The sequence below is a fragment of the Megalobrama amblycephala genome, unplaced genomic scaffold, assembly GCF_018812025.1.
Source record: "Megalobrama amblycephala isolate DHTTF-2021 unplaced genomic scaffold, ASM1881202v1 scaffold265, whole genome shotgun sequence".
NCBI classification, from domain to species: domain Eukaryota; kingdom Metazoa; phylum Chordata; class Actinopteri; order Cypriniformes; family Xenocyprididae; genus Megalobrama; species Megalobrama amblycephala.
This window is the reverse complement of record NW_025953341.1, coordinates 500,386-528,147: the sequence shown is the minus strand read 5'-3', so window position 1 is coordinate 528,147 and position 27,762 is coordinate 500,386. Positions and strand designations below refer to the sequence as shown.

Here is a 27,762-nt window from a genome sequence, read left to right as displayed (position 1 = left end):
TTCTGTGGAAAAATAATTTGTATAAGTGTATCGGGATTAATCTAATAACATGAAAAGGAAAAACATTAGCATATATCTATATTTTTCTTATATACATACCCCATGATTGTCTTTGACGTTTTCGCTCAGGGGTGTTGGGTATCACACATATTTCATCTGATTCTTCAGAACTATGTACTACTGATCGTGACCCAGGCTCTTTCCTTTTAATACCATGCGTGGTGATATCATCAGCAAATGCAGTGGGAGGTGGTATGGCTCTAACAGCATCCCTTATATGTCCTTGGGAGTAATGAAATTCTGTATGAGTGATTTTTTTCAATTTTTAACATTTGCTTCCCTGCAATATATATATTATCCACCAATACATTGACCCACATACCGATCGGATCAGATATTCCAGAATCCCCAGTTGGAGTATGAATTTGGGCCTTTACTTTCAGATGCTTCCCAACCTTCGTTTCAGAACCGTTGTTTCCAACAGTGTTCACAATACTTCTCAAACATGCTAAAAAAAAAATATATATATATATATATTGCATTCATATTAGTTCATGTTTTTAAACATGATAAAAACGTTATAACAAACAATAAAACGATGAGATAAAACTTACCAAGCAGAGATTGTTGTTGATTTTGGCTCACATCAGACCCAGAAACCTGAGGGCGCCGCACTATTGGGCAGGGGAAAAATACTTTAAAATCACAATTATAGCACACTCCATATATGTTTTTAATATTTATAGAGTTGAAAATTGACATCATAACAACATCATACCCACACCGTTCAAAGCTAGAAGCTGATCCACAGCCTTGTCATAATGGGAGTTCTGTACGCAGAACGTCATATCACCTAGTGAACAAACATATTGATGCCATGAACTACATAAACAATTTATTTATGCATTTTATTTATTTATTTATTTTATTTATGATTAAAACACCAAATCAGAAAAATAGACTTACCATTTGAAGGAGGTTCCATTTTCAGAAATACGTCCTTAGGGTAAAAATGGAATGCTGGAAAGCCTTTTGATGAGAGTTTAGAAAATCTAAAGTAAAACCAAGTAAAATCGTAGCAAATGCTCTTTGTGTTAGCCACACAGAAAAACCGGCCTACTAGCCTCCAATGGTTTTTATAGGTAACACAATCAGTGGTGTGAAAACTGGGCGTGTTACGTCTCGGTAGACCCCACCTCCTTACAAACCCCTGAGGAAAAGGATTTAACACCGGAATATTTAAAGAATAAAACTATGTCGGCTTTTCAAAATAAAAATAAGATAAAAAAAAAAAAACAATTGCATAGCTTCATCCGATGCATTACAATTTTTAATAATTATAAAACCGTGTACGTCTATTATTTACCTAGAAAGTTTACTGTTTTTTGTTCAAAGGATGAGATTTAACAAAAACCTTTAAAATAACACATCCAATTTGTCTGTTGTATTTAGGGAAGCTTATAAAAAGTTATTTTATTGATTCTCCTTTTCCTGGGGGCAAAGGATATTTTTGTATAGATACAAGTAGACATCAGTAGACCTTGCGTCTGCAACATTGATGTTAACAAACATTAAAACACATTCTAACAGACATACTGGCTGCATCACAGCAGGTAATTGATAAGAGAAACTAAGCTTCTGATGCTCATCCCTGCTGAGGTCTCAATCTAAAAATGCAAACATGAAAATGCAGACATCTTGCTTCCTCAGCATGATTTAAGATAAGAGAGAGCTCTGTACTGCTTCTCTACAGAGTCAATATTTTAGATGAAACAACACTTGATTTTCACTCCAAGGTGTGAAATTTGCTTGGGTGACTTTCACCCCACAATTAAAGGAAAAACATGGTCACCATCAGCTCCCAACAGACTGAAAGGAGCCAGATACCCAGGATTCACCAAAATGTCATAAAAATGCCAAATCTGGGCTCCATAAATTTACCCATATATCTAACTATAAATCCAACTCACCCTATATCTCATTGACACTCTTGACCTGCCAATCAGGGGACAACAGCCATAAATTCAGCCATAAAAAACAACCATTGACAACCACTGACCTGCCAATCAAGGCTCAAAGCCCCCATAAAACATATTTGACATCCACTGTCCAGTCAGCTTGACTGACAACACACAGAAATTTGGGTCATAAATTAAGCCATAAATTAGGGTAATACATCATTATTCTGACACAGTGTATATGATACTCTACTGACAGTTCAACTAATCTGATTCTTATGTCGAAACAGGGGAATAGTGTTTAAAGTTTAGGGAAATGGGTGTGCTTTTTGATAAATGGTGTCATGATTTTGAAATTTTAGTTCAAAAGCCTGGTTATAGTGTTTAAGCAATCAATAAAAACTGTAAGATGAGGGAGAAAATGGACTCGATGGCAGAATAGGTAAGAGTCAACATGAAAAAGGCGCAGCAACAATGGTAAGATCAGTCAAGCAGGAAGAGAACATTGACTCCAGGTCAGAAAGTGCTACTGGGAGGTGGATCCATCCGGCCTCAAGTAGATAAAGTGCAACCCCAATTACAAAGAAGAGTGTTAGATCATTTCTGGGCTTGGTGGGTTGGTACAGGAGATTAATTCCCAATTTTTCCAGCAGAGATGCAGTGTTAACTGATCTCACAAGGAAGAGTAGCCCCGTAAAAGTCAACTGGACATCAGATTGCGAGCAAGCCTTTCAAGATTTTAAAGGCTTGTCTGTGTAAAGATCCTGTCCTACAGATCCCAAACTTTGACCTTCCTTTTGTAGTTCAAACAGATGCGTCTGAACTGGGACTAGGGGCAGTACTGTTAGAGGGTGAAGGACATGATCGCCACCCAGTGCAGTACATTAGCAGAAAGCTGTTTCCCCGTGAGATGAACTATTCAACAATTGAAAAAGAGGCTCTGGCCATTAAATGGGCCCTGGACACTTTGAAATATTATCTTATTGGCAAAGACTTTGTTTTGGAGACTGATCATAGGTCTTTGCAATGGATTAATAAAATGAGACGGTAACGCAAGAATTACACTGTGGTATCTTTCCCTCTAACCTTTTAAGTTCAAAGTCCAATATAGAGCTGGGGCATTGAATGTTATTGCTGACTTTTTGTCACGCCTCTCTTAAAGAGTGGCTGTCTTGAGGGGGAGGGTATGTGATGATGAACCTGGACAATGCCATCATCACAAGAGCATCAGCGTTCAGTATTTACTGTATGTTTGTACTGATTGTATTCAGTTTATTATTTGATACATGTTGATGTATGTATTGAGGGATAATACCAACAGCAATTGTTCAATTTGTTAAAGTAGGGTATATATAAATGAGTCATTGTTTGTTTTAAAGTATTTCTTTATTGTTTTTTGTTTGTTTATTGTTTGTTTGTTTGTGTATATTATAGCACAGGTTAGATCTTACCTTTCGGGGCCAGTATTTTAGGGGTCAGCTCTGGTAGCGCGCATAGCCAGAACTTGCCTTAAGATCAGTCATACCATTTTTTTTTTTATATGGGGAGAGATGTGAATGCTATGATGTTAAATGTTTTCTTTTTTGTTTATATGTTGTGCTTGTTGGCATTATGATGATTGAATGTAAGAAATGAGTTGTTGAATATGTATTTATAGTATTTATGTGACATTGTTATGCAATGAAATTATGTGAGAAGTGTTACGGGGAAAGATTCCACCTTGTGACAATGGTTGGTCCCACTAGTGTTTGGCAGGAAACTGGTCTATTTAATCCATTGTCTGAGTATGTTTGGGGGGGGCATTCTGTGTATGGTGCATTTGAACATATTTGTCTGAGGTGAGACACAGTGTGCCACTAGGCATTGTTTAGTGCCAGGTTTTGCTGCTCACAGCATTTTTTCTTTGTGTTTTAGCACAAGTATAAGTTCAATAAATTTTTATATATATAAATATATATTGTACTTGGTTGGCTGCACTTGTTTTTTGAAGTGTTTATAAAATAAAGCACAACTGGCATTTGGGAAAACCACTCCTTTGTACTTACCCTTCCTAACTCCTCCCTGGCCTCTCGACAACACACAATGTGACACACTCCCTGAAACACATTTAAATATGCCATGAAGTACCAAACATACTACATGCTAGAAACATGTTAAATCATGCAACACTTGGCTAAGTGATAATGTATGCGATTAATGCCACGAAACATGAAGTTGTTGAACACATCTACATGACAATAATAGTGCCACCCACTGGCAACAGGAAGTGACACTGTGATGCACTACTAGCAACATACTAAAAAAATTCAATTGAGTACTAAACATGCTAGAAACATTTTAAAACATGCTAGCAACACTTAGCTGAGTGTTAAAGCATGCTGTTATCATCATGAAACAGGAAGTTTTTGTAACTCATGCATACAATGTCCAGTCTGCCTCAAACTTCACGTTTAATAAGTGCCTGAAGACATCTACATGCCAAAATTTAGTTATTGTCATAGTGCCACCAGCTGGTAGCAGGAAGTGTGGCAAATACAAATGACTGACATAGTCCTCCTATATTTATATATTTAAATGAATATTGCCCACTGTGCTTTGTTTTTCCAAAGCCACCGAGTGGCGGTGGCACGGTTGTGAGGGCCCTTTCATCACCACTCAACTTGTTCTGCCCTTACAGTAATGACAGATGACTGGCTTAAGGAAAGGGATAATTTAAAGATGACTGGTGCTGTATTACTTGATTTTAGTGCGGCATTTGATGTCATAGATCACCTTGCAGCATTAATTTATATTTAATCTTGTGTACTATACATCCATTTTTTTGCTTCCTTGTCGTTTGTTCATCATCTGAACTTTATTTTTGTTACGTACAGAAGGGGACTGAGACACAGGTATAACGTTAATGATGCTTTATTGAACAACCAGATTTTGACAGCAGAGTGCAGGTAAGTGAATGCAGGTAAAGTTCGCCCCCCCCCCCCTTCACAGTCTGCTCCTGAGGACCGTGGACCCTAACATCGTGGTGGTCGGCCTCTGCCACATGGAGCTGGTCTGTTGGGATGTCTGGCATGGAAGTCATCGAGAAGACTTGGATCGAGAATATCATTCATGGGGACCCATGACCGCTCTTCGGGACCGTATCCTTCCAAGTCCACCAGATACTCTAGGTGACCACCACAGCGCCGGGAGTCCAAGATGTCTTTCACCAGATACGCCGCTTCGTCATCCACAATGAGAGGAAAGGGGGGTTCTTCTGCTTCGCCAGGATCTGTGGAAGGAATAACAGAGGAATAACAGACAGTGAGGTTTGAGGTGAATTCTGTACTCAGGGGGAAGCTGCAGTTGGTAGGTGATGGGGTTGATCTGACGGGTGATGTTGAAGGGGCCAATGAATCTGGGACTCAGCTTCCTGCAGGGCAGACGCATCCTGATGTCCTGTGTTGGTAAGAGGGTGCTTGAGAACGCCGAAGGTCCGCTGTCATCCTGCGTCTCCAGAGGGCTCGCTGGAGTTGTAGATGGGCTGAGTCTCAGACCCTCTCGCTCTCCCGGAACCAGTAATCTACTGCAGGGACTTCCGATGGTTCCCCATCCCAGAGGAACAGTGGGGGCTGATAGCCGAGTACGCACTGAAAGGGAGTGGTGGGCTGATGGAGGGAGTTCAGGGCGTACTTGACCCAACCCAGAAACTGGTTCCAGGAGTCCTGGTGGCCTTGACAGAAGGTACGCAGGAACGGCCGATCTCCTGTATCTTCCGCTCCGTCTGCCCCTTCGTCTGGGGATGGTAGCCAGAAGAGAGACTTATGGTCACACCTAGGAGTTTAAAAAAGGATTTCCAGACACCGGAGGTGAACTGAGATCCTCGATCAGATACAATATCTTCGGGTAGTCCATAGTTTCTGAAAACATAGTTGAACATTAACCGACAGGACTTAGAGAACCGATCCACCACTACCATGATACAGGTACATCCGTTGGAAACAGGAAAGTCTGTAATAAAGTTCACTCCTAGACGTGACCACGGGCGAGTTGGAACGGGCAGAGGTTGGAGTTTCCCGGAGGGAAGATGATGAGGGCTCTTCAAGATGGCACATTCCCTGCACCCTTTCACGTACCTCCTGACATCTGAAGCCATGTTGGGCCACCAGAGGCATTGTTTAAGCAATGAGAGAGTTTCATTGACCCCTGGGTGGCCAGTGCCCAGCGACGTGTGCGAGGAGTGGATGAGGGGAGTGCGCCGTGTCCGTGGGATGTATTGCAAACCTTGGGGGCAACCCGGCGGGGTGTTGGTGGAGGCATTGGACTCGGGGAGAGTTTCTCCAGACCAAGTGATGGGGCTGACAATGAGTTGCTCAGGAATGATGGGCTCTGGGTCATTTTCTTCAGGGCTATGAATTCGAGACAGAGCATCAGCCTTTACGTTCTTTGACCCAGGATGGTAGGAAATGGTAAAGTTAAATCTGGTGAGGAAGAGAGCCCATCTAGCTTGACGAGGATTCAATCTCTTAGCATCTTGTAGGTACTCCAAGTTCTTATGGTCTGTAAGGACCATAAATGGATGTTGTGCTCCCTCGAGCCAATGCCTCCACTCTTCCAGGGCATAGTTGACCTCCGCTGGGTTGGGTTTGCGGGAGAAGGCACATGGGTGGAGTCTACTTGGTTTCCCCTGCTGCTGTGATAATACCGCTCCCACTCCTGTGGTCGAGGCGTCTACCTCAACGACAAAAGGGAGGTCTGGATCAGGGTAAACTAGGAGGGGAGCGGTGGTGAGCGACGAAAGGGAGGTCTGGATCAGGTAAACTAGGAGGGGAGCGGTGGTGAGCGCTTTCTTGAGCTCTTCAAAAGCTTGTATTGCGGCTGGAGTCCAGGACAGAGACTTGGGCTTACTGCGCAGCAGGTTGGTGAGTGGAGTGGTGACGATGCTGTATCCTTGAATGAATCTTCTGTAAAAGTTTGCGAAGCCCAGGAACCTTTGTAGCTCTTTTACAGTGGTGGGAGTGGGCCAGTCCTTAATAGCGGTGACCTTCCTCTCGTCCATGCGGACGCCACTGTGATCGATGTTATACCCCAAAAACTGCACGGAGGGGTTTTCCCGTTACCGAGTGGATTTGGTATATCTTCGGCATGGCTGTTGTCTTGAGTTTGAGCTGGCGACAGAGGGCTCCGGAGATTAAGTTTCCAGCTGACCCAGAGTCGAGGAGAGCATTAACTGGAAGACAGAAATCAGCAGCTGTAAGGTTTACAACAATAGGGAGTGGTTTCATCTTATTTAACGTAGGCATGATGACACTCACCATAGGTCGCACTGGACGGTGGTTCAGCCCAGCGAAGCGCTTTTCCGCCAAGTTGAGAGATTATGAAGGCAACTTTTGACTTGTCATCGGTATATAAGTGTGGTTGCATCTCCAGGACCAGCGAGCACTGCAGGAGAAATCCGTTGCAGTCCTCCGCTGAGCCAGAGAAGGGCACCGTTTTGGCCATGGGACTGCCGATTGCAGGCGGTGAAGGAGATGCAGTGGGGAGTGCGGAAGTGGTCGCTGGTGGTGTTGGCATGGAAGGGCTGGTGAGAGTGCGGCGAAGTGCATCCGCAAGGTCTTGAAATGGATCCGGAGTGCTCATCGTGGCTGTTCAGACGGTGTTGGTCCGGTCTTCTATTACGTACAGAAGGGGACTGAGACACAGGTATAATGTTAATGATGTTTTATTGAACAACCAGATTTTGACAGCAGAGTGCAGGTAGGTGAATGCAGGTAAAGTTTGTGTCAGATGATATTCTTGTGGCTGATACTTGTCTTGTTTTCATGGATGGCAGGCAGACGTGGAGCAGACGAGACACAGAGACACTCACAACAGACGAGGAGAACACTAGGGATCTTGGAGAACACTGGAGACAGGTAAGTAGTCATTAGAGGAGTCCTTGAGGTAAGCATAGCAGGTAGGTATGCGTTAACAAGACCGGACAGTGACAGAATGCCTGTGAGTGTCTTTTGTAGTGCAGCTGATGAGGAAGGTGATGAGTGTCAGGTGTGCTTGGTTAGTATTCTGGTGAGGGAGTGCATCGTGATTGGGTGAGAGTGGAGCCTGGCGTGTCTGTGACAATTTTTCATGAAGCATTATTTTGTTGCCCGTCAGCTTAGAGCAACAATAAATGTTGCCCGATCGATTAGAGCAACAATAAACAACGCAAAACATAGGCAATTTATAGTTCTTCTCTATGTAGAAAATCACTTCCTGCCCTCCATCTGCATTTCGCGCCATCCCATGACTCCATGTGCAGACAATCTATAGACTGCAAATGGGTGTTTACAGGGCAATAAAATATTTTATTAGCATCTTATCAGCCTTCTCTAAAAACTCACAACATGATCATAGGAAATGCTTCACAAAAATCATATTTTTAGAGATATCATCCTCAGATTTGAAATAAAGCTTGACCATACTTGTGGCTTCAATTTAATTGAGATTATAAGTTGCTCTATCACATGCACATTTTTTTATACATTATTTTTTTTATACATTTTATATATATTTTTTTAGTTTATATACAGGGCTGGACTGGAACAAAAAAATGGCCCTGGCATTTTTGCTCAGACCGGCCCACCACAATCGGTCGGACACAACCCACCAGTACACCATCCTTGCGGTCCCTGTAAATATGCATACCTACTGTTCCATTCCCCAAAGCCCCTACAAAGCTGAATAGTAAGTGCAAGTGGACCAGTGTACTCACTCTCTCTTGACTGACTCCCTAGTGATCAAAGGTGGCAGTGGAATAGGGCCTACACACCAATGGACAGCAAAGATCAGAAAAAAAATCTTATTTTAAGTGTTTAACTTTGCATTATAATCTTAATTCAAGAAATCTTGTCAAGTGAAATTATCTTGCTGCATTGACAGATAATTTCACTTATTTTGAGTATCTTTTCCCTTATATTTAGTGTTTTTATCTTGTTTTTAGACACCCCTTTTTTGCAGTGCATATTTTATACTTACTTGCATGGCCCTCTGAACACCCTCAAAAACTATGAACAATGAACCACAATAATGAGGGCATCCTGAGAGAGAGAAAGAGAGAGAGGGAAGAGAATGATAACTGAATGAGTTAAATGATCACCATACCAGTATCTTTAATCTATAACAATGTAGAGATAGATGCACATATTTTATACTTACTCAGTGGAAATGGTTGCATGGCCCTCTGAACACCCTCAAAAACAATGAACTACAAAAGTGAGGGCATCCTGAGAGAGAGAAAAAGAGAGAGGGGGTAAAGGGAATAATGAGTCACATTTTCAGTATACAATATTATATGTTTATAATAATATCAATAATCTCATCTCACCTTACAATAACAGCAGTTTCCTCAGTAGCTGGCTCTTCTCTGTAACTCTGTCTATTACAGTGTCAGTGTCCAAAGCCACAAGGACGTCCTTTTCAGTGGCCATCAACATAAAGGCTTCCAATTTGCTGGTAGACAGGCTGCTCCTCAGTCTGCTTTTGATATATTTTAGGGTTGAAAATGATCGTTCACAGGCCACCTGGGTTATTGAAAGAGTCAGCAAAAACTTGTACGCAAGTCCAAGCAGGGGATATGCATCAGTGAGCATGTTGAATCTCTGGAGAATCTGATAGCAGCACAGTGGGCACTCTTTGCAGGAGGCACAGCTTTTGTTGATGATTTCCATGTCCTCTTCCTTTCCATCACGTCCATCCTCCACTGTCCTGGTCACACATTCATCCAGTGGTGACTCTTTCAGCTTGTCCCACTGTCCTGCTAAGCTTTTCAGCTCATACTGCAGGTTGTCAACTGTTGCCCTGCAATCAAATTTAACCAGGCACTTGCTGAGGTCTTCAGGTGCAGATTTAGGGAGAGCACTGTTTCTGATCAGGGAGAAGTTTTTGGGATCCAGAAATGACAAATCTGCATAAAGAGTGCCATGTGTCAGAAATCTTTGGTGGATGGCCTCAATAGCTGTATCAACAATTTGGTTATGGATCTTTACCTCGTAGGCTCTCTCAGCATGGCTTTCTTCTTCTTCCTCCTTTTCTGTGGCAGTGCAGCCTGCACTTCCATGTCTGTCTCCTCATCTTGCTGCTCGAGTTTTTCATTTGCCCATTTAACAAAGTCATCAGCAGCAGCATTGACAGCCTGGAAATCTCTCGCCATCTTTTTTAGGGCATCTTGTGTTGACACGACCATCCTATGGGCAGAGAGGATGTCCATCCCTTCCGTCTCCAGGTACTTTGACAATGGTGATGTATGCTCAAATATCCTAAGGAATAATTGAGCTGTCAGTATTGTCTCATACCTGAGTAGGCCCTCTTTGTATCCTCTGGCTTTGGTGCGTACATTTCCTTTCACAGTCTTCAGTTCCTGTATGGCTGTGAGTGTGGACAACACATCAATGTACAAACTGTCTTGAGGCTTTCTAAATGATCCAAATACTTTGTTCAGAGCATCGTGCTTAGCCCACCAACGTGTCTCTCCAATTGGAGCAATGTGTCTGTGTCGCTTGTCATCGCTCTCCTTCTCCCAAATGTTCACTCTCTGATATGACTCCCTGATGAACACTGCGGTGTCACTGAGGAGATCAAACAGTGATCCACTCTCTATCACTATTTGAGTAGTATCAGACAGCACGAGATTGAGGACATGTGCATAGCACCATACGTGTACATGGTTGGGGGACTGTGATGCCAGCAGGGCAGAGAAGCCTCTGTACTGCCCCTGCATATTTGAAGCTCAATCTGTAGCATTTCCAATGCACAGACTTGTGTCCAGTTTCAGACGCTCAAGGACCTCTGTTAGCAACTTGACAAAGGACTGACCAGTGGATGCGCTGCACTGAACCACTGCGACAAGCCTCTCATTGACAACATCAGTCACATACCTCAAAATGACTGAGCATTGGTCTTGCGCTGTTATATACTGTGTTGTATCCAGCTGGACAGAAAACATTCCAGCTTTCTGTATTTCAGTGGAGATGTTTTGCTGAATTAAGTTCCGGATGGTATCAATCACAGAGTTGACGGTCGTTTTAGACAGTAGAGAGACGAGGGAACCTCTGCCTTTTGATCCTGGTGACACATGCAATTTTTGCTCTTCTCAATCACATTGCTTAGATGCTCTTTTAAACACACATCATATTTTCCCAATAAAATTACCAGCTCCAAAAAATTTCCATGGTCGATGCTATCGTTGTCCAGGGTATACGCAGCCTCATTCTGCTCCTCTCTGTAGCTTAGGCCCCTCTTTCCTATCACTTTTACGACCTCCACTACCTGTTCCAAAACCTGACGCCTCTTCTTGACCTGATTTCTGTGATCTGTCAGCTGTCTGCCCCCCAGTAGGTTTTTGATGTCAGCTTTTAAGCAGTTTAAAAAATAAGCTTCGGCACAATTTCTGTGTGCCATGCTTTTTTTCATGCTCTTCCGCTCTCTGGTGCCCATGTCTCCAGTCTGACATTCCATTTATGAAAATGGTGGAGTCAGTTGGCTTGCTGAAAGCCAGACATAAAAAAACAAAACAAAGCATGACGTTCATTACAATATGTCAGCCACTTTCTGCTTTTTCCATCTCTACTGGGGAACACCTTCTTCACTACAGGGTTTTTAGCATCCTGTTTGGGGTGATGATTTAAAAACACCTGCATCATAGCAGGCTCAGGACGGGCAAAGTAGTCTTACAGCCTGTTCCTCCCCGTCTCTCTCTTCCACTGCTAACTTAACCTGGCTTGACTAGACATAAGAACAGAGAGAGAGGATTACAATTAATTGGTAGAGTTATTAAAAGTACACTTAGTAAGGATACATTTTGGTTATATAGTCCTGTATTCTTGAAGAGTAGGATTTCTAGATGGACAATGTGCTCCATGTTATAAAAGCTAGTTAACCCTTAGAACGTGGATGTAGAATACTGATAATTCTATAAAGAAATTTTTTTTAAAAATTTTTTTCAATGAAACAGACAGCAGAAAAACTATAATTTACAATTACAAATATACTTTGTTTTAAAGAGCACAAACCCCTCTTTAAGTGTCAAACATTTACCTCTCATTGTTTAGATACTCCCCATTAAAAACAATGAAAAAGAAAACTATACTACCAAATTACTCACAAAAAACGTCCTAATAAAATTATATTCATGTTATTCACTTGCCATAAACAACCAAGTGTAGGGTACAAGAGCTACAAAACATAACTTTTTATAGCTGAAAAGTGAGATCTAGTAGATCATCATCACGACTAACGGCTATAAATAGACACCTATAGTCTCGTTGTGAAATAAACACATCATCAGTAATATTACATTATAATAATAACCTGAATTTTTTTTTGAAAAATCAAATTGCATCATTTCAGGTTTTTCTAGTTAATGAGAAGGGCCGTTACTGCATAAGTGAACTCTGATAGCTACAAGGGCACACTGCTAGCTACAAAAAAACAGTGCAAAATAGCTTTTGCTGTGCTATTTGACTTTAGCTGACTGAGTGACCAGTGCAGTAGGTGACAGTCTGACTTTATAATAACGACGACGATTATGTTGTCTTATAATATTCATTAATTTAGGTAAAGCATCATCATCGTTGTTGCATCGTGAGTCCCTCGCTCCCTCCCTCCCTGTTAATCATGTAACTACCCTGCTTACCGCTTCTGTTATACTCTCCTGCTTACTCTGTCCCTCATTGGCTTCACTGTCAGACACCTGCTGCTCCTCTGCCTGACAGGTGTCTCCTCCATGTTCTTCTATGTTCACCTGTTTTTGCCCGTCATCAGGTACTGTAGGTTTGGAAACTGAAGCTACAGTAACCGCACTAAACATGTCAGTAATTTTTGCACATGTTTAGGCAATCACTTCTACATTTACACGAAACAGAGGGGACGGGGTGGAGTCTGTTAAGAGATGTGATTGGGCCAGCCCAGTGTCAGTATGGAAAATGAACCAATTGGCCGCTGTCCCTGCTTTATGGGCCGGTCGTTGGCCAATTTTATGTTTATTAAAAAAAAAAACATATATCGCGGCCCGCCCCCAAGTGCGTCGGCCCACCGGCATTTGCCTGGTATGCCAGATTACCAGTCCAGGCCTGCTTGTATATCTCCATATTAATAACAGTCTGAGTAATTCTGGGTTTTGAACTGTAAACTGTCAAGTGTTGGCTTTCTAAATATATGTTGGTTATGTGTCTATCAGAATGACTTATGAGCAGCAACCTTTTTATTTTGGGTATGTCATTTATGCACCACTTGCCAAAATGGGGGATGTCTAGTAAGGGGTTAAGTAAGTGCTTGTATAAAATAAGCTTCATGTATCCATTCACATTAGTTATAAATTATTTATAAGTGCCTCAGTGGTAGCACTTTTGATTTGAGAGCTATAGGAGAGGGGGGATTTTCAGTGAATAATGACTTAAAATCAAAATTAGTTAAAGGGGTGGTTGATTATGATTTTACTTTTTTAACTTTAGTTAGTGTGTAATGTTAGAGCATAAACAACGTCTGCAAAGCTACGACGCTCAAAGTTCAATGCAAAGGGAGATATTTTCTTTTAAAGAATTCTCTATTTAAGGACTACTAACGGCTGGTAGGGACTACGACAAGCTTCTTTCCGGGTTAGTGACATCACTAACTCTAAAATTGACATAACCCCTGCCCCAGAGAACACGCAACAAACGGGGAGAGGCCATGTTGGGCTGCTTTAGAGAAGAGGAAGAGTTGTTGTAGTAGAGTGTTGTTACCCTGTAATTTTACTCCGGACTGCTTCACAATTGTGGGTCAATTCAATGCTAGATTTTCACAAAAGATTAACATGACAGCACATGCTAGTCGAAGAGTTGAATCAACTCCACAGCAACTACATAAATTTATCCACTAACCATCCTGATGCATTCTATAAGTTGTAACTTTTTCCTGAGTCTCTCCATCAGTGTCCGACTCCAGTTTGAACAATGTAAGGCTGAATACCATTACTGACAATCATCATTTTGGCTGCGTGTAGGATTCTCCAGCTTTGTTGTTGAGCAACCGAAGCGTGAGCTGATAAAGCTCCGCCCTCTTCTGGAAAGCAGCCAGCAGCTCATTTGCATTTGAAGGGACACACAAAAACGGCGTGTGTTTTGTTTCTTTTAATAAAGTTAAACTGCTACAGTTAGATCCTCATCTCCTATCCTTGTTTGACCACACCGTGACAGTTAATAGCTTAAAGGTCATCTATATATATATATATATATATATATATATATATATATATATATATATATATATATATATATATATATATAATATATATGTACATACTAATGAAATTCTAAATGCTGACAGAAGTCACTTTTTTAAAAGACAGTAATATACAGCTCTCTGCTTCATGGTTTATTGGCTGTACATTATCCTGCTTATTACATGGGTAATAATAATTGAACAAAGTACTGATTTGATATTTTATTAGCTCACTTGTAAAAGTTCCTAGCAAGAGTTTTTTAGCCAAGACAAACAAAGAAGTTCAAACAAGAGCATGTTAGGGGTTCAATCAAATTTACACTTAATTTATACACACAAATACATGATATAATTGTTTTAAAATCAAATATTTTAAAAGAATACATCACGGTTGTTTAAACCAATAAGCATTAAAGGTCCCGTTTTTCGTGTTTTTTTGAAGTTTTGATTGTGTTTATAGTGCGCAATATAACATGTGTTCATGTTTCGCGTGTAAAAAAACACAGTATTTTTCACATAATTTACTTATCTGTATACCGCTGTTTCCACTGTCATAAAAACGGGCTGATGACTTTCTTGTTCTATGAAGTCCCTCCTTCAGAAATACGTAACGAGTTCTGATTGTGCCAGCGGTTCCTGTGTTGTGATTCGACAGCAGCTTCTGCTCCGTCTTTCAAGAATAATCGTTGTGCGAATCCGGCATTAAACTGATTGAGATTGAGGAAGCTGTCCTCAGCAAAATGGGCTGTTCGATGTAGGCGACTTCTGTTAAATAAAATATCTCGCTTGGCATTGAACTTTGAGCTTTAAAATTTTACAGATTTTATTTATACTCTAACAACAACATTACACACTAACTAAAGTTTGAAACATGGGATCACGAAGAACGGGACCTTTAAGCCGTGTTGTTTCCCATTCTGATTTTGATCAGTGCAGTCGGGGGAGAGCAAAAGTTTTGTGGTGGAATAGTTTGACTTTCTCAAACCTGATGGCAGTGCATGTCTCTACTTTTGTCTTTTTAGACATGGGTAGGAAACAAGCGACGGAAGCTGGCATCAAAGGCAGACCAGAACAGTGCTGCTGCTCAAGTTCTGTCCCATCAGCACGTTCCTTGTGGAGCTGCTGGGTCACTTGTGGCCGGATCGGTGTTAACAGCTGAGATGGCGGCCATGCGGAGTATTCAGCGCGGCCCATCTGTGACCCACCTCCTCCCTCCACAGGCCTCATCGTCCTCATCGTCCTCTTCTCCATCATCTTCCTCCCCACTCAGTGGTCACAGTGATGTGATTTTGACAGGCATTTATGCCAACTGCTTCGATGCTTCTGCTCACAATAGGACAGGGACGAAATCATTGCCCTTCCACACAGAAATGGAGCTGCCCGCTCACGATCGTACGGACGTGACTGCACATCGCACAGCCATTGCAGCCAGCATACAGCGGAAAGTCCCCATCATCGCCAGCTCTAGCACACTTAAACCCTTAAGCTCTAGAGACTCTGCGGTAATCGCTTCCAGTTGGGCCAAGCAGTGCAAGACGGCCCAGCATCCATCATGGCCTCATACCTCGCCCCAGAAAACGCCGATGACACATTGCGGTCCTGTAGGTGGTAGTGCTCATATTCAGCATGTTTTCACCCTGGCCGGATTAGGGGAGCTGTCACAGAGGCCTATCCCAGGAAGCACTCAAGACACGGTGGTGAGAAAAACAAGGCCAGTTGACGCATCAGAGATCTTCTCGATTGCGATGGAAACGGCTGACGCTGATGAAGAGTACTCCAGAGAAGAAGAGCTAGCAAACATGGCGGTTCAGATGCACTGCAGTAAAGCCTCTGTGGATGGTGGGCGGAGCTCCAGCGCAGGTTCCTCTTCCTTGATTGACAGTCCGGGACTAACAGAGAGGAGCCATGCAAACTCTGCTCTCTTTGGAGAGAAGGGATGTCAAACCAGCAGCTCCTTACTGATCAGAACATCATCCCCTAGCACCTTCCCATTAAAACTGCAGACATCTTCCAGAATCCCCTGTCTCAAGGTATGTCACATCAATTATTATTATTTTTTATTATTACACAGTGATTGTTTCAGAGACCCACACATTTTCTTGACAGGCTTTGTGAGCCTCACCCGTGTGCTGTTGCGAGCCCTGGTTTTGCTATTAATGGCTGTTAATCTGGAAAGGGACAATTAAAATTCCAAATTAACATGAAAGCACAAAAAGTTCATTTTTGATCCACTTTAAAGTTTATTTTGTGCATTCGTTTTCACCATAAATAAGTTAAAAAAAAAATTAAAAAAAAGTTAAAAAAATTACTAAAAGTTAAAACAATTGGTATCAGTATTCAATCCCCTCAATACAGCATCAGTATCACAAGTACCCTTGTGTTATTTCCACACGTACACCTGCGTGTTTAAATTACCTAGACAAGAACATTACTGAAACGATCAGAAACAGGCTGTATCTTAATTACTTAAGGGCCACAAGTAAATTTGTTAATTTATATTGCTTTAGGTAATGAGTAACATGTCTGCTCCCTGGCTTCATAGTAACTCCCGGAAAAGAACGGTGAGTCTCTCAAATATGCTGATGTTCTTCTCTAGCACATATAATGAGCAGAGATAATTTTACTGTCAGTTTCTGATGATGGCTTTTAATAAAAGGTGTAGTGTCTATTAAGCTGCAGGACAGGACGCAGTTTAGCGACAGAGATTTGTACACACTGAAGCGCTACTGGGATAACGGCATGACCAGCCTGGGATCTCTGTGCAAAGAGAAGATTTCAGCTGCAGCTGATGAACTCAGCGTGGACACTGAAATTATCAAGGTCAGGATTCTGTACAGAAGTAATTTTCTTATCTTTTTTATACCTATCAAAACAATCACTGCACATATGGCAGTTAACAGATAAAAGAACTACACGATATTACTCCATGAGAAATACATGTTACTTGAAGTGTAGCACTTAAAGGTGCAATATGTAAGATTTTCTGTCCGCTAGAGGTCGCTAGAGGCCTATTCAAAACCAAGCAGTAGCTTGATGACGCCAAGTTTGAGCGCGGAATCTTGGGACATGTGGTCTTCACCTCACAGCAAACAATTGGGATAGGACTCGGGAAGAGATCATGTTCATGGATGCGATTATTAATGTTACTGTAGTATGAAGAAGAGCAGGACCGAGTGTTGTGGGAGCTGAACGAGGCCACTGGAGCGATTGTGCAACACACACCGCAAGCAGCGGAGCTTTTATTACGTCACAGTCGCCGGCGCTGCTTCTGCTTTTCCGGTCATGACTATGAGGTAACACAGCTCTGTTTATTATATTAGATACATTTCAGTGTGTTGAAAATGTTATAACGTTACTTTGTGCGTTCGCTCGGTGGCTGCTGTGAGACACTTGTTGCACACTGCAGTAAGCTAGATCGATTTAAGAATATCATATGAAATGCTGGATGGCTTGTGTTGATAAATGGCATGCAGTTAATTTTAAAACGTATTGTATGATGGAGAAAATGCTGTATTACTGTTACTGTTACTAGTGTTTTTCTCTGAGGCATGGTAAAGCATGGTACTCGCAAAAAATCAAGAAAATTAGATTTAAACAATAAGACTAAACGTGTTGAGCTATAACAATAATTAGTTTTCTCACGATTTACAAATAGTTGGAAACACTGGGATATTGTAAGTACTCAAGTGAACAAAATATATAACACTGGCCTAGTGGTTTTTGGATATTTTATTGCAAAATTCTTACATATTGCACCTTTAATCAAAGTGTTCAGTGGCGTAAAGTTTGTCTGTAACAGTTGAGAAATTCAACAAGGAAAACATCCTTTCCCTTGTAATATCAATATGGTGTTTAATTATTGAACTTGGCAACTAGTAGATGTTACAATGATGAAATTTATCAACTAGGACCAATAGTCATTTTATTGAGAAAGCATATTGTTCTTGTAATTTGATGTGAAATGAACCCCCGATTATAGAATGAGCCCAAAATTATAGTAGCACACTTCATGTGTTATTTATAAATTAGTGGGAGGGGATGTTCTCATTCTAGAAAGCATTTGATTGGACAAAATTTCTCCAGTGCATTGTGAGTCATTACATTTTCTGGGTCCCTGCTCCCAAAGGAGAGAGAGTTTAAAGTCTGTGTAAATTAATATTAAAATATTTGTTCTGAGTTTGTCACACCTCAGAAAAAAATGTTTTAATAACCACCCAGCCAAGTTAATGAAATAATAAGAAAAAATAAGTAGTATTCTCTGCTCTCAAACGCTGGTGGCGTGTCCGCTGTCGCCGCTGATACCACAATCAATTGTGAGAAAAATGCTGTCTCAACTTACTTGTCTAATGAGTCAAACATACTGATGCATATAAACAAAAGAATCACATTAGAAGGTTACAAAATTTAGTAGAGCTACTGTGGATGCTAATTATAACATAAGCACACAAGGCAACTTACACTCATTAGTGGGCATGTACTGCCGACTGTGACACCAGATGTCGGCGCTGTGAGACGGTAGGATGAAGGCCGGGACATGAGATAGTCCTCCGGCCCCATATCATTGGTTGTCAGCAGGACCGGGAGATGAAGGCCGAGGCGGGAAAGAGTTGGTTCAGCCCCATTCATCAATAGCAGCGGATTATCAGTTAATACCAGTTGTCTCTGATGACAGTGTAAAATTATCACTGCAGAGGCAGGTGTTGGTGTTGATTGTCAGCTTTTGTCAGCTAAGGGATAGTTCACCCAAAAATGAAAATTTGATGTTTATCTGCTTACCCCCAGTGCATCCAAGATGTAGGTGACTTTTTTTCTTCAGTAGAACACAAATGATGATTTTTAACTGCAACCGTTGCAGTCTGTCAGTCAAATAATGCGAGTGAATGGGAACTCTATCAATAAGAGTCAAAAACTTGCATAGACAAATCAAAATTAAACCCTGTGGCTCGTGACCACACATTGATGTCCTAAGACACAAAACGATCGGTTTGTGCGATAAACCGAACAGTATTTATATAATTTTTTTACCTCTAAAACACCACTATGTCCAACTGCATTCAGCACTCGGTTAGTGAGGTCTGATCGCGCTCTGACAACGGCAGTAATGTCTCGCGCTTATTTAGTTATTTACTTTCCCATATGGCCATGGAGGAGAATCGGAGGGTCACATTCAGTTGAAAGACACCAACACACTGTATTTTATTAAGTTGGCTTGAAAAAGCCAACTTACTGTAATGCTATTTAAACTTCTTATTGTTATTCTTCTGAGACTAAAATTTCCCATTTTAACTCCTCCTAGAGCTTTAACTCTTCAAACTGCAAACTTGGGTCAGACCTTCAGACTGTTCTGACTTAGTGTGCTATATCTTTTCTAACTGATCCGACTTACGAATTTCCTAAAAATGACTATTAAAACTTGGAAAAATCCTATTGACTTTCATTGACGGAATGTTCAAATGAGCCAAGACTCAAAACTCAAACTCAAAATTCAAACTACGGAAGCCCATAAGACTCAATTAAACTGCCATTCTATCTATCTATGTAATCAAACTAAATCTATCTATCTATCTATCTATCTATCTATCTATCTATCTATCTATCTATCTATCTATCGTCTGTCTGTCTGTCTGTCTGTCTGTCAAACTAAATCTATCTATCTATCTGCACTCACCTAAAGGATTATTAGGAACACCATATTAATTCTGTGTTTGACCCCCTTTCGCCTTCAGAACTGCCTTAATTCTACGTGGCATTGATTCAACAAGGTGCTGAAAGCATTCTTTAGAAATGTTGGCCCATATTGATAGGATAGCATCTTGCTGTTGATGGAGATTCGTGGGATGCACATCCAGGACACGAAGCTCCCGTTCCACCACATCCCAAAGATGCTCTATTGGGTTGAGTGTTGAGGGTTGACTGTGGGGGCCATTTTAGAACAGTGAACTCATTGTCATGTTCAAGAAACCAATTTGAAATGATTCGAGCTTTGTGACATGGTGCATTATCCTGCTGGAAGTAGCCATCAGAGGATGGGTACATGGTGGTCATAAAGGGATGGACATGGTCAGAAACAATGCTCAGGTAGGCCGTGGCATTTAAACGATGCCCAATTGGCACTAAGGGGCCTAAAGTGTGCCAAGAAAACATCCCCCACACCATTACACCACCACCACCAGCCTGCACAGTAGTAACAAGGCATGATGGATCCATCTTCTCATTCTGTTTACGCCAAATTCTGAGTCTACCATCTGAATGTCTCAACAGAAATCGAGACTCATCAGACCAGGCAACATTTTTCCAGTCTTCAACTGTCCAATTTTGGTGAGCTCGTGCAAATTGTAGCCTCTTTTTCCTATTTGTAGAGATGAGTGGTACCCGGTGGGGTCTTCTGCTGTTGTAGCCCATCCGCCTCAAGGTTGTGCGTGTTGTGGCTTCACAAATGCTTTGCTGCATACCTCGGTTGTAATGAGTGGTTATTTCAGTCAAAGTTGCTCTTCTATCAGCTTGAATCAGTCGGCCCATTCTCCTCTGACCTCTAGCATCAACAAGGCATTTTCGCCCACAGGACTGCCGCATACTGGATGTTTTTCCCTTTTCACACCATTCTTTGTAAACCCTAGAAATGCTTGTGCGTGAAAATCCCAGTAACTGAGCAGATTGTGAAATACTCAGGCCAGCCCGTCTGGCACCAACAACCATGCCACGCTCAAAATTGCTTAAATCACATTTCTTTCCCATTCTGACATTCAGTTTGGAGTTCAGGAGATTGTCTTGACCAGGACCACACCCCTAAATGCATTGAAGCAACTGCCATGTGATTGGTTGATTAGATAATTGCATTAATGAGAAATTGAACAGGTGTTCCTAATAATCCTTTAGGTGAGTGTATCTATCTATCTGTCTATCTATCTATCTATCTATCTATCTATCTATCTATCTATCTATCTATCTATCTATCTATCTATCTATCTATCTATCTATCTATCTATCTATCATCTAATCAAACTAAATCTATCTATCTGTCTATCTAATCAAACTATCTATCTGTCTGTCAAACTAAATCTATCTATCTATCTATCTATCTATCATCTAATCAAACTAAATATATCTATCTATCTATCTATCTATCTATCTATCTATCTAATCAAACTAAATCTATCTATCTATCTATCTATCTATCTAATCAAACTAAATCTATGTATTTATCAAACTAAATCTATCTAAATCTATCAACCTATCAAACTAAATCTATCTATCTATGATCAACTCTCATAGCAACCACCCATAACAACCTAGCAAACACATAGCAACCACCCCGAGTACCCTAGCAACGCATAGCAACCACACAAATCACCCTGGCATCATCCTAGCAACCAGCCCGGGTACACTAGCAACTGCATAGTAACACCTTAGCAACCACCCCGAGTACCCTAGCAACCGCATAGCAACACCTTAGCATCCACCCAGAGTACCCTAGCAACCGCATAGCAACACCCTAGCAACCACCTAGAGTACCCTAGCAACACCCTAGCAACCAACCAGAATACCTTAGAAACTGCATAGCAACACCTTAGCAACCACACAGAGTACCCTGGCAACTGCATAGCAACACCTTAGCAACCACCCCAAATACCCTAGCAACCGCATAGCAACACCTTAGCAACCACCCAGAGTACCCTAGCAACCGCATAGCAACACCCTAGCAACCACATAGAGTACCCTAGCAACCACCTAACAACACCCTAACAACCACCCAGAATACCTTAGAAATTGCATAGCAACACCTTAGCAACCACCCAGAGTACCCTAGCAACTGCATAGCAACACCTTAGCAACCACCCCAAATACAATAGCAAACGCATAGCAACACATTAGCAACCACCCAGAGTACTCTAGCAACCGCATAGCAACACCCTAGCAACCACCCAGAATACCTTAGAAACTGCATAGCAACACCCTAGCAACCACCCTGAGTACCCTAGCAACCACATAACACCCTAGCAACCGCCTTGAGTACCCTGACTCTATTTATCTATAAATCGATATCTATAAATCAAAACTACTAAACTGAAACTTTCAAACTGAAAATTTTTAAAACTACTTCAAACTTTCTGGACTGGCTTTTTCAAGCCAACTTAAAGTTTGTCTTGACAAACTTTTTTCATCTAGTTGTATTTATTAGGCTACTACTGAACCCCGGTACAGACGGAACATAACAAACAAGTATTTCGCTGGTTATTTTTCTCAGAATGTCTGCTTTGTTCCTGTTGCTGTGGAGCGTGTTGAGTACGGACATTTACTTTGAATATTGAAACTAGCTGAATGAACTTGCGGGGAAAGCTAATGTCCTGTGATGAACTTTTGTAACTTCCTGGACTTGAGCCTCATTCCCTATAATTTTAAACCAGGGATTCCCAACCACATTCCTGGAGCCCCCCAACACTGCATGTTTTCATGCCGATTTATTCCCGATTTTACCCTCCCAAGAATCGGAGAAAAAATCTTGAGGACCTTGATTGGTTCCGATGTTCGGCGGAAATTAAATCTTGATCAGATCAAATCTTGCAAAATACAAAAAAATAAAAACATTTAATTTGTATCTTTTGGTTTGGTCTTTAAAATGACATTGTAAACACTAAGCGAACCAGGACTAAATGTATTTTTTTTCTTCTTTGGCCTGGACCAAAAGAACCAAGAGAACCGAACTACAAGTGTGAACACACCCTTAGTCAGTGTTTAGAAGTACACTAACAAATAGCATCAAGATTTGCATTTGATTTCAAGGGGTCTGCAATTAGTGATAATGTCCAAAGTAACTGTTCTATTACAAGGTATTTTATGAACCAGTGGCTGTATGGATAAACAAAGTTTCACATATAGTTTAAAGATTTTAGTACTACTAAAGTGTTTGCTTGTTTGTTAAAGTACAATTTGACCAAATCTTCCAGATCCTCCTGATTTTCATTCATAGTCTACCTACAGTTCAAACCCTTTTGTCACATTATATCTTTGTTTCTTGGTGATATGACTTCATTCTCCTAAAATATTTTATCTCAATTTATTCTCGAAAGTCCATAATTATATATTTCATCAAAATCCATCGTTATATATCTATTGTTCATATGTCCTTGCCTTTTTAAAAAAATATCTGTATTTGACAGACGTGGATTGGTAACCGCAGAAGGAAGTACCGTTTGATGGGCATTGATATTCCACCACCTAAAGGTGGGCCGGTCATGTTCCCAAATTCAACTGCACCTCATTCACCTCACATCCTTGAAGACGACTGTCAGACTCTGGAACTAGGAGAGGCCGGCGAACACAACGATGCTGTGTCACTCTGTTTGTCTGATGGTGAGCAAGATTTTCATGATGTTGACAAATTAGATTATATATTATTCATTTATTTACATTAACGGTACAGTAAACCGTATTGGTTCAAGCTATCTTAATGTGTAGTAATTGTACATTTGCCTTTTTTCTTTTTAAAGATGGAGCCAGTGATTTTTATCTGAAAGAAAATGATGATGTGAATGATGAATCAGATAGTTCCACCCCTGCAAAACATGTGGTATGAGCACATATTAATAAACTTCTTAAGCAAAGTCTGACCCAATCTTTGCTAGTAACTCAAACCTAAAACTTTCTTCTAGAAGATTGAAATCATCGAAGAAGAGGATGATGATGATGACGGTGACATGTTGACCACAGAGATGGAACAGATGCAAAACCTCTTAGAGTTCAAGGTAAGCAGAGATCCATGAGATAATGAAGTTCACTACAAAGACCAAGACAAATGGATTTTGCCCCATATGCTTTTATTATGTGATTTTCTCATGTAAAGAAACAGGCATCTGCTTTGTGTTTATCTTCCAACAGCTTAAAGGGATATTTCACCCAAAATGTTGTTCCAAACCATGTAAGCATGTCATTCTTCTGCAGAACACAAAATGATAAAATTATACGGGTTTGGTATGACATGAGGGTGAGTAAATGATAGAATTTTTTTATTTTTGGGTGAACTCAAGGGTGTTTCTGACTGCATGCATGGCAAGAACTATAAAATGATATAGTTCCCATCCCCACACTTCCCACTGGTTATTCTGCTGTTACTTTGTGCAAAACGGCTTTCGGAGTGCAGTTCCCATCCCCACTTTGAATGGTAATAGGGGATAAGAGGTTGTTACTAGAGGCTGTCCAACTGAGGACATGGGTGCCTACTATACAATCGGTCCTTTGGTTCTAGAGTTCCGGGGCTGCTCCTCTGACACTTAAGGGAATACGTGGCTACTATTACAACTGAGTATGCGCTTATTGATGGAGCATCATTGAGGAGACATTTGTTAGTCTCCCATTTTATGTGTAGGGTCAGACAGGTGATACCTGTTTCACTCATACTCCATTTGCAGTGCGTATGTGGTGCGTGTTGCAGTACGTATGTGATGCAGGAGCAGCATGTGCTATTGTGCTTTCACATATGCCATGTTTGCAGTGCACAATTGATCCATTGATCCATGGCTGTATATCACAAACACAAAATGTACTTATTTTTATTTTAAATCCAAAAGTTGTTACTGAACATGGCTTGTCAGCATTGCGATTCTCTTTGTATATACTCTTTCATAGATGTCACGTTTAAACCCACTACATTTAAACAACATTTTATTCAGTTCATTACTTATATTTATATAAAGTAATAATTCAGATATTATGTTGCTCAAGCAAGTGGCAAAACATTTAAACATAGGCTATATGTTAAAATCACAAACATTTTAAATTAAAACCTACAATAGACAAAAACAGACAAATCATGTCTTTTCTTTTGCTTTTAAATCTTTATACAAGAAATCCTGCAGGTCATAAAGAACTTTTGTTCGGGTGCTATCCATTATGTCTCCTTGTTTATCTAAAGGTAAGATGTCGTTTTCCTTGCTTTACCTGAGACAATAAGCCATGTGTTGACTGTGAAACAGAGAAGACTTTAAATTATATAGTGAAATTACTAGATTTTCACATCAATACATGTTTATTTTAATGCAAACAATGAACTCTCACTTTAATTCAATCGCTGCACTGCTGCAAAAGCACCACAACTGGAATGTATTGCCAGACCACATCCGCGTGCAGTGTGAAAGATCTAACCTGTTAACATGGGTACGGAAAAAAAATATGCACCACATACGCACTGCAAACGGACTATGTGTGAAACAGGTATGAAACCTTTCTGTCCCGAGAGAGTTCCTTCCTGGAAAGGATATCAGGCTCCCCAGATAGCTTTGGTTGAATTTCTGACCCTTAAGGTGGTTCTTTTCCTAGTCTTGACATGTCTTAAAAGAATGGGGGATTTGCAGGCTCTGTCGATGGGCTCGTCTTGTTTGGACTTTGCCCCTGGCCTGGTTATGGTCTTATTGCACCCTAGGCCAGATTACATTCTGAAGGTGCCTTGCTCTACTGCTCTTCTTTCCCTCAAAATTCCAATCTGTGGAGCATGAAAGCCTCCATTTGCTATGCCTTTAAGGTTTACGTCAACTGCACTGGCAAGTTGCGTAATCTAATCAGTTGCAATGCTATGCTTTGGTGGGCTGTGGCCACAAAGTAATGTATGTCACATTGGAGGATGCAATTTACCCATTTTATGAGCTACACAGGTTGTCTTAGGCCCTGGGATTAGGGTTTTTTATTAGGAGTGTAGCCTCCTTTAAAGCACTGTCTAAGGCACATCTTTACAGAATATTTGTGTTGCTGCAGACTAGGCCTCTCTGCACAAATTTTTCAGATATTACAGTCTGGACATGGATTCAACAAAAAAGGATCTTTTGTCCTTTGGGTTGACCCTGTTCTCTATCAACTCATAAAGCTCAGACTAAGGTTTTTTTTTTTTTTTCTTTGAAGGTTTTGGTAAGCAATCATTTTGTAGTATAGTGCAGCTGGTATTGTTTCCCCATAGTGTCAGCTACTGAATCTGTGTTGAGTGACTCAAGTGTGGCATAAATGACATACCCACAATAAAAAGGTTGCTGCTTATAAGTCATTATAAATAGACACATAAACAATATATATTTAGAAAGACAACACTTGAGAGTTTACTGTTAAAATCCTAGTTTTATCATAAACAGTGGTCAAATATCGAAGCCCGAGTCTTTAAATTTTTCTAATGATACACAGTTTGTCCAGATCAAGTAAAGGCTGATTTATACTTCTGCATCGGACCTACACCGGAGCATCTGTGCTGTAGACTTTGTGTCTGTTTTAATTTATACTTCTGCGTTGTTGTCCGTGACAACGCGCATGCAGACCGCTAGTAGGCAGTGACTGCTGTCATGTTGAGTATCAAGGCAAAAGCCGAAGAAGGAGCAGCTTGTCATGTACATTATCAGACAAGCTTCAGTAGTGATGGCAGAAATAGGCAACGACTTTTGTTGCAGTTTGATGACGTTTCCTCCCGAAACAGAGCAGAACTCTCATTTATTTAATTCCTATGGAAGTTTAAAATGCTCGCACTTCTCTGCTCACTCCGTGCCAGTTTTTTGACCTGAGGGAGTGGTTCTAGGAGGACCAAGCACAGCGCTTGCGGTCCATGTAGAATTCACACGTTGTTACATTTTTGAAGAGGTGCAAGTCAGGCTACACCGCAGGCTAATTGTGCTACACACAGCCTATGCAGAAGTATAAATCAGCCTTAAACGTGTAATGTTTTAATGTGCAATGAATGTTGAACACCAATAATCTGCGGCAGTTGACGATCTTTGACCATAAGGACTCTGGAGCAGCGTCCAGGAGTAAGTTCAGTCAACACAAACCCTGCATCTGAATATGTCTACTACAATACTAAAAAAAAACTGTATGTTAGCCAAGAAGTATGTCCAAATTTATAGTATTCATAAAACAGTACACAAAAAGTACCTGGATGACTTACTGTTTCCTGTGAGATTCTGAACTGCACATCCACTGGACACTTTAATATACCATGAAGCCATGGGAGAGGAGTTGTGAATTGCAGTGAACTGACACAACTGCTGATAGGTCACATGACAGTGAATTTCATTCCTACTACAAATATTCATACTATATAGAATGTTTTTTTTTTGTTGTTGTTGTGAAGCAAGTTTCAAACCCAACATTGTACTTACTATACAGTATGCAATTTTGGACACAGCTAAAGATATTCTCAACAGAGTGCCAAATCCAAGAGTTGCCATGGAAACGGATGCTAATAAGAAGTGTGCCATACTTTTTCTTTTGTTTAATGATGATTAAACTAATGGCTTTTGAATCGATGTCATATGCCGATCACTCTGCGCAGCGCCGATGCATCTCGAACAAGTCTAAGGTAAAGAAAGCACATGATACTATCACATGAGGGGCAAGGGAGCAGGAACCATGACAATGAGAAATTCAAAACAAAATGACATAAAAACAAAAAAAAGAACACAACCAAACACAGTATGACATCAGTTTGTTTTAGTGTGATATTTCATAATCAGGAAGAGCTTTATCACAAAGTATGTTTACACACACAAGGAATTTGTCTTAGTGACAGGAGCTTACAGAACAGAAGAAAGTTCAGAAGATTTTCATATTCAAGAAATATTTTCAC

The 27,762-nt window shown here is 40.8% G+C and overlaps 1 protein-coding gene across 3 annotated transcripts in view; it reads left to right on the top strand.

The window, feature by feature from the left end:
* hdx (highly divergent homeobox) overlaps window positions 1–27,762 on the top strand; it is a 71,396-nt gene that overhangs the window by 30,748 nt on the left and 12,886 nt on the right. Inside the window, exons 4-9 of one of the 3 annotated variants that reach the window (XM_048179632.1) lie at window positions 15,191–16,198; window positions 16,676–16,729; window positions 16,842–16,988; window positions 23,327–23,519; window positions 23,657–23,736; window positions 23,822–23,911. In XM_048179632.1, coding sequence (XP_048035589.1) covers window positions 15,191–16,198; window positions 16,676–16,729; window positions 16,842–16,988; window positions 23,327–23,519; window positions 23,657–23,736; window positions 23,822–23,911 — 1,572 coding nt within the window. Of the gene's footprint in view, window positions 1–15,190; window positions 16,199–16,675; window positions 16,730–16,841; window positions 16,989–23,326; window positions 23,520–23,656; window positions 23,737–23,818; window positions 23,912–27,762 lie in introns of all 3 variants that reach the window. The other 2 variants (XM_048179633.1, XM_048179631.1) reach the window with 2 other exon arrangements.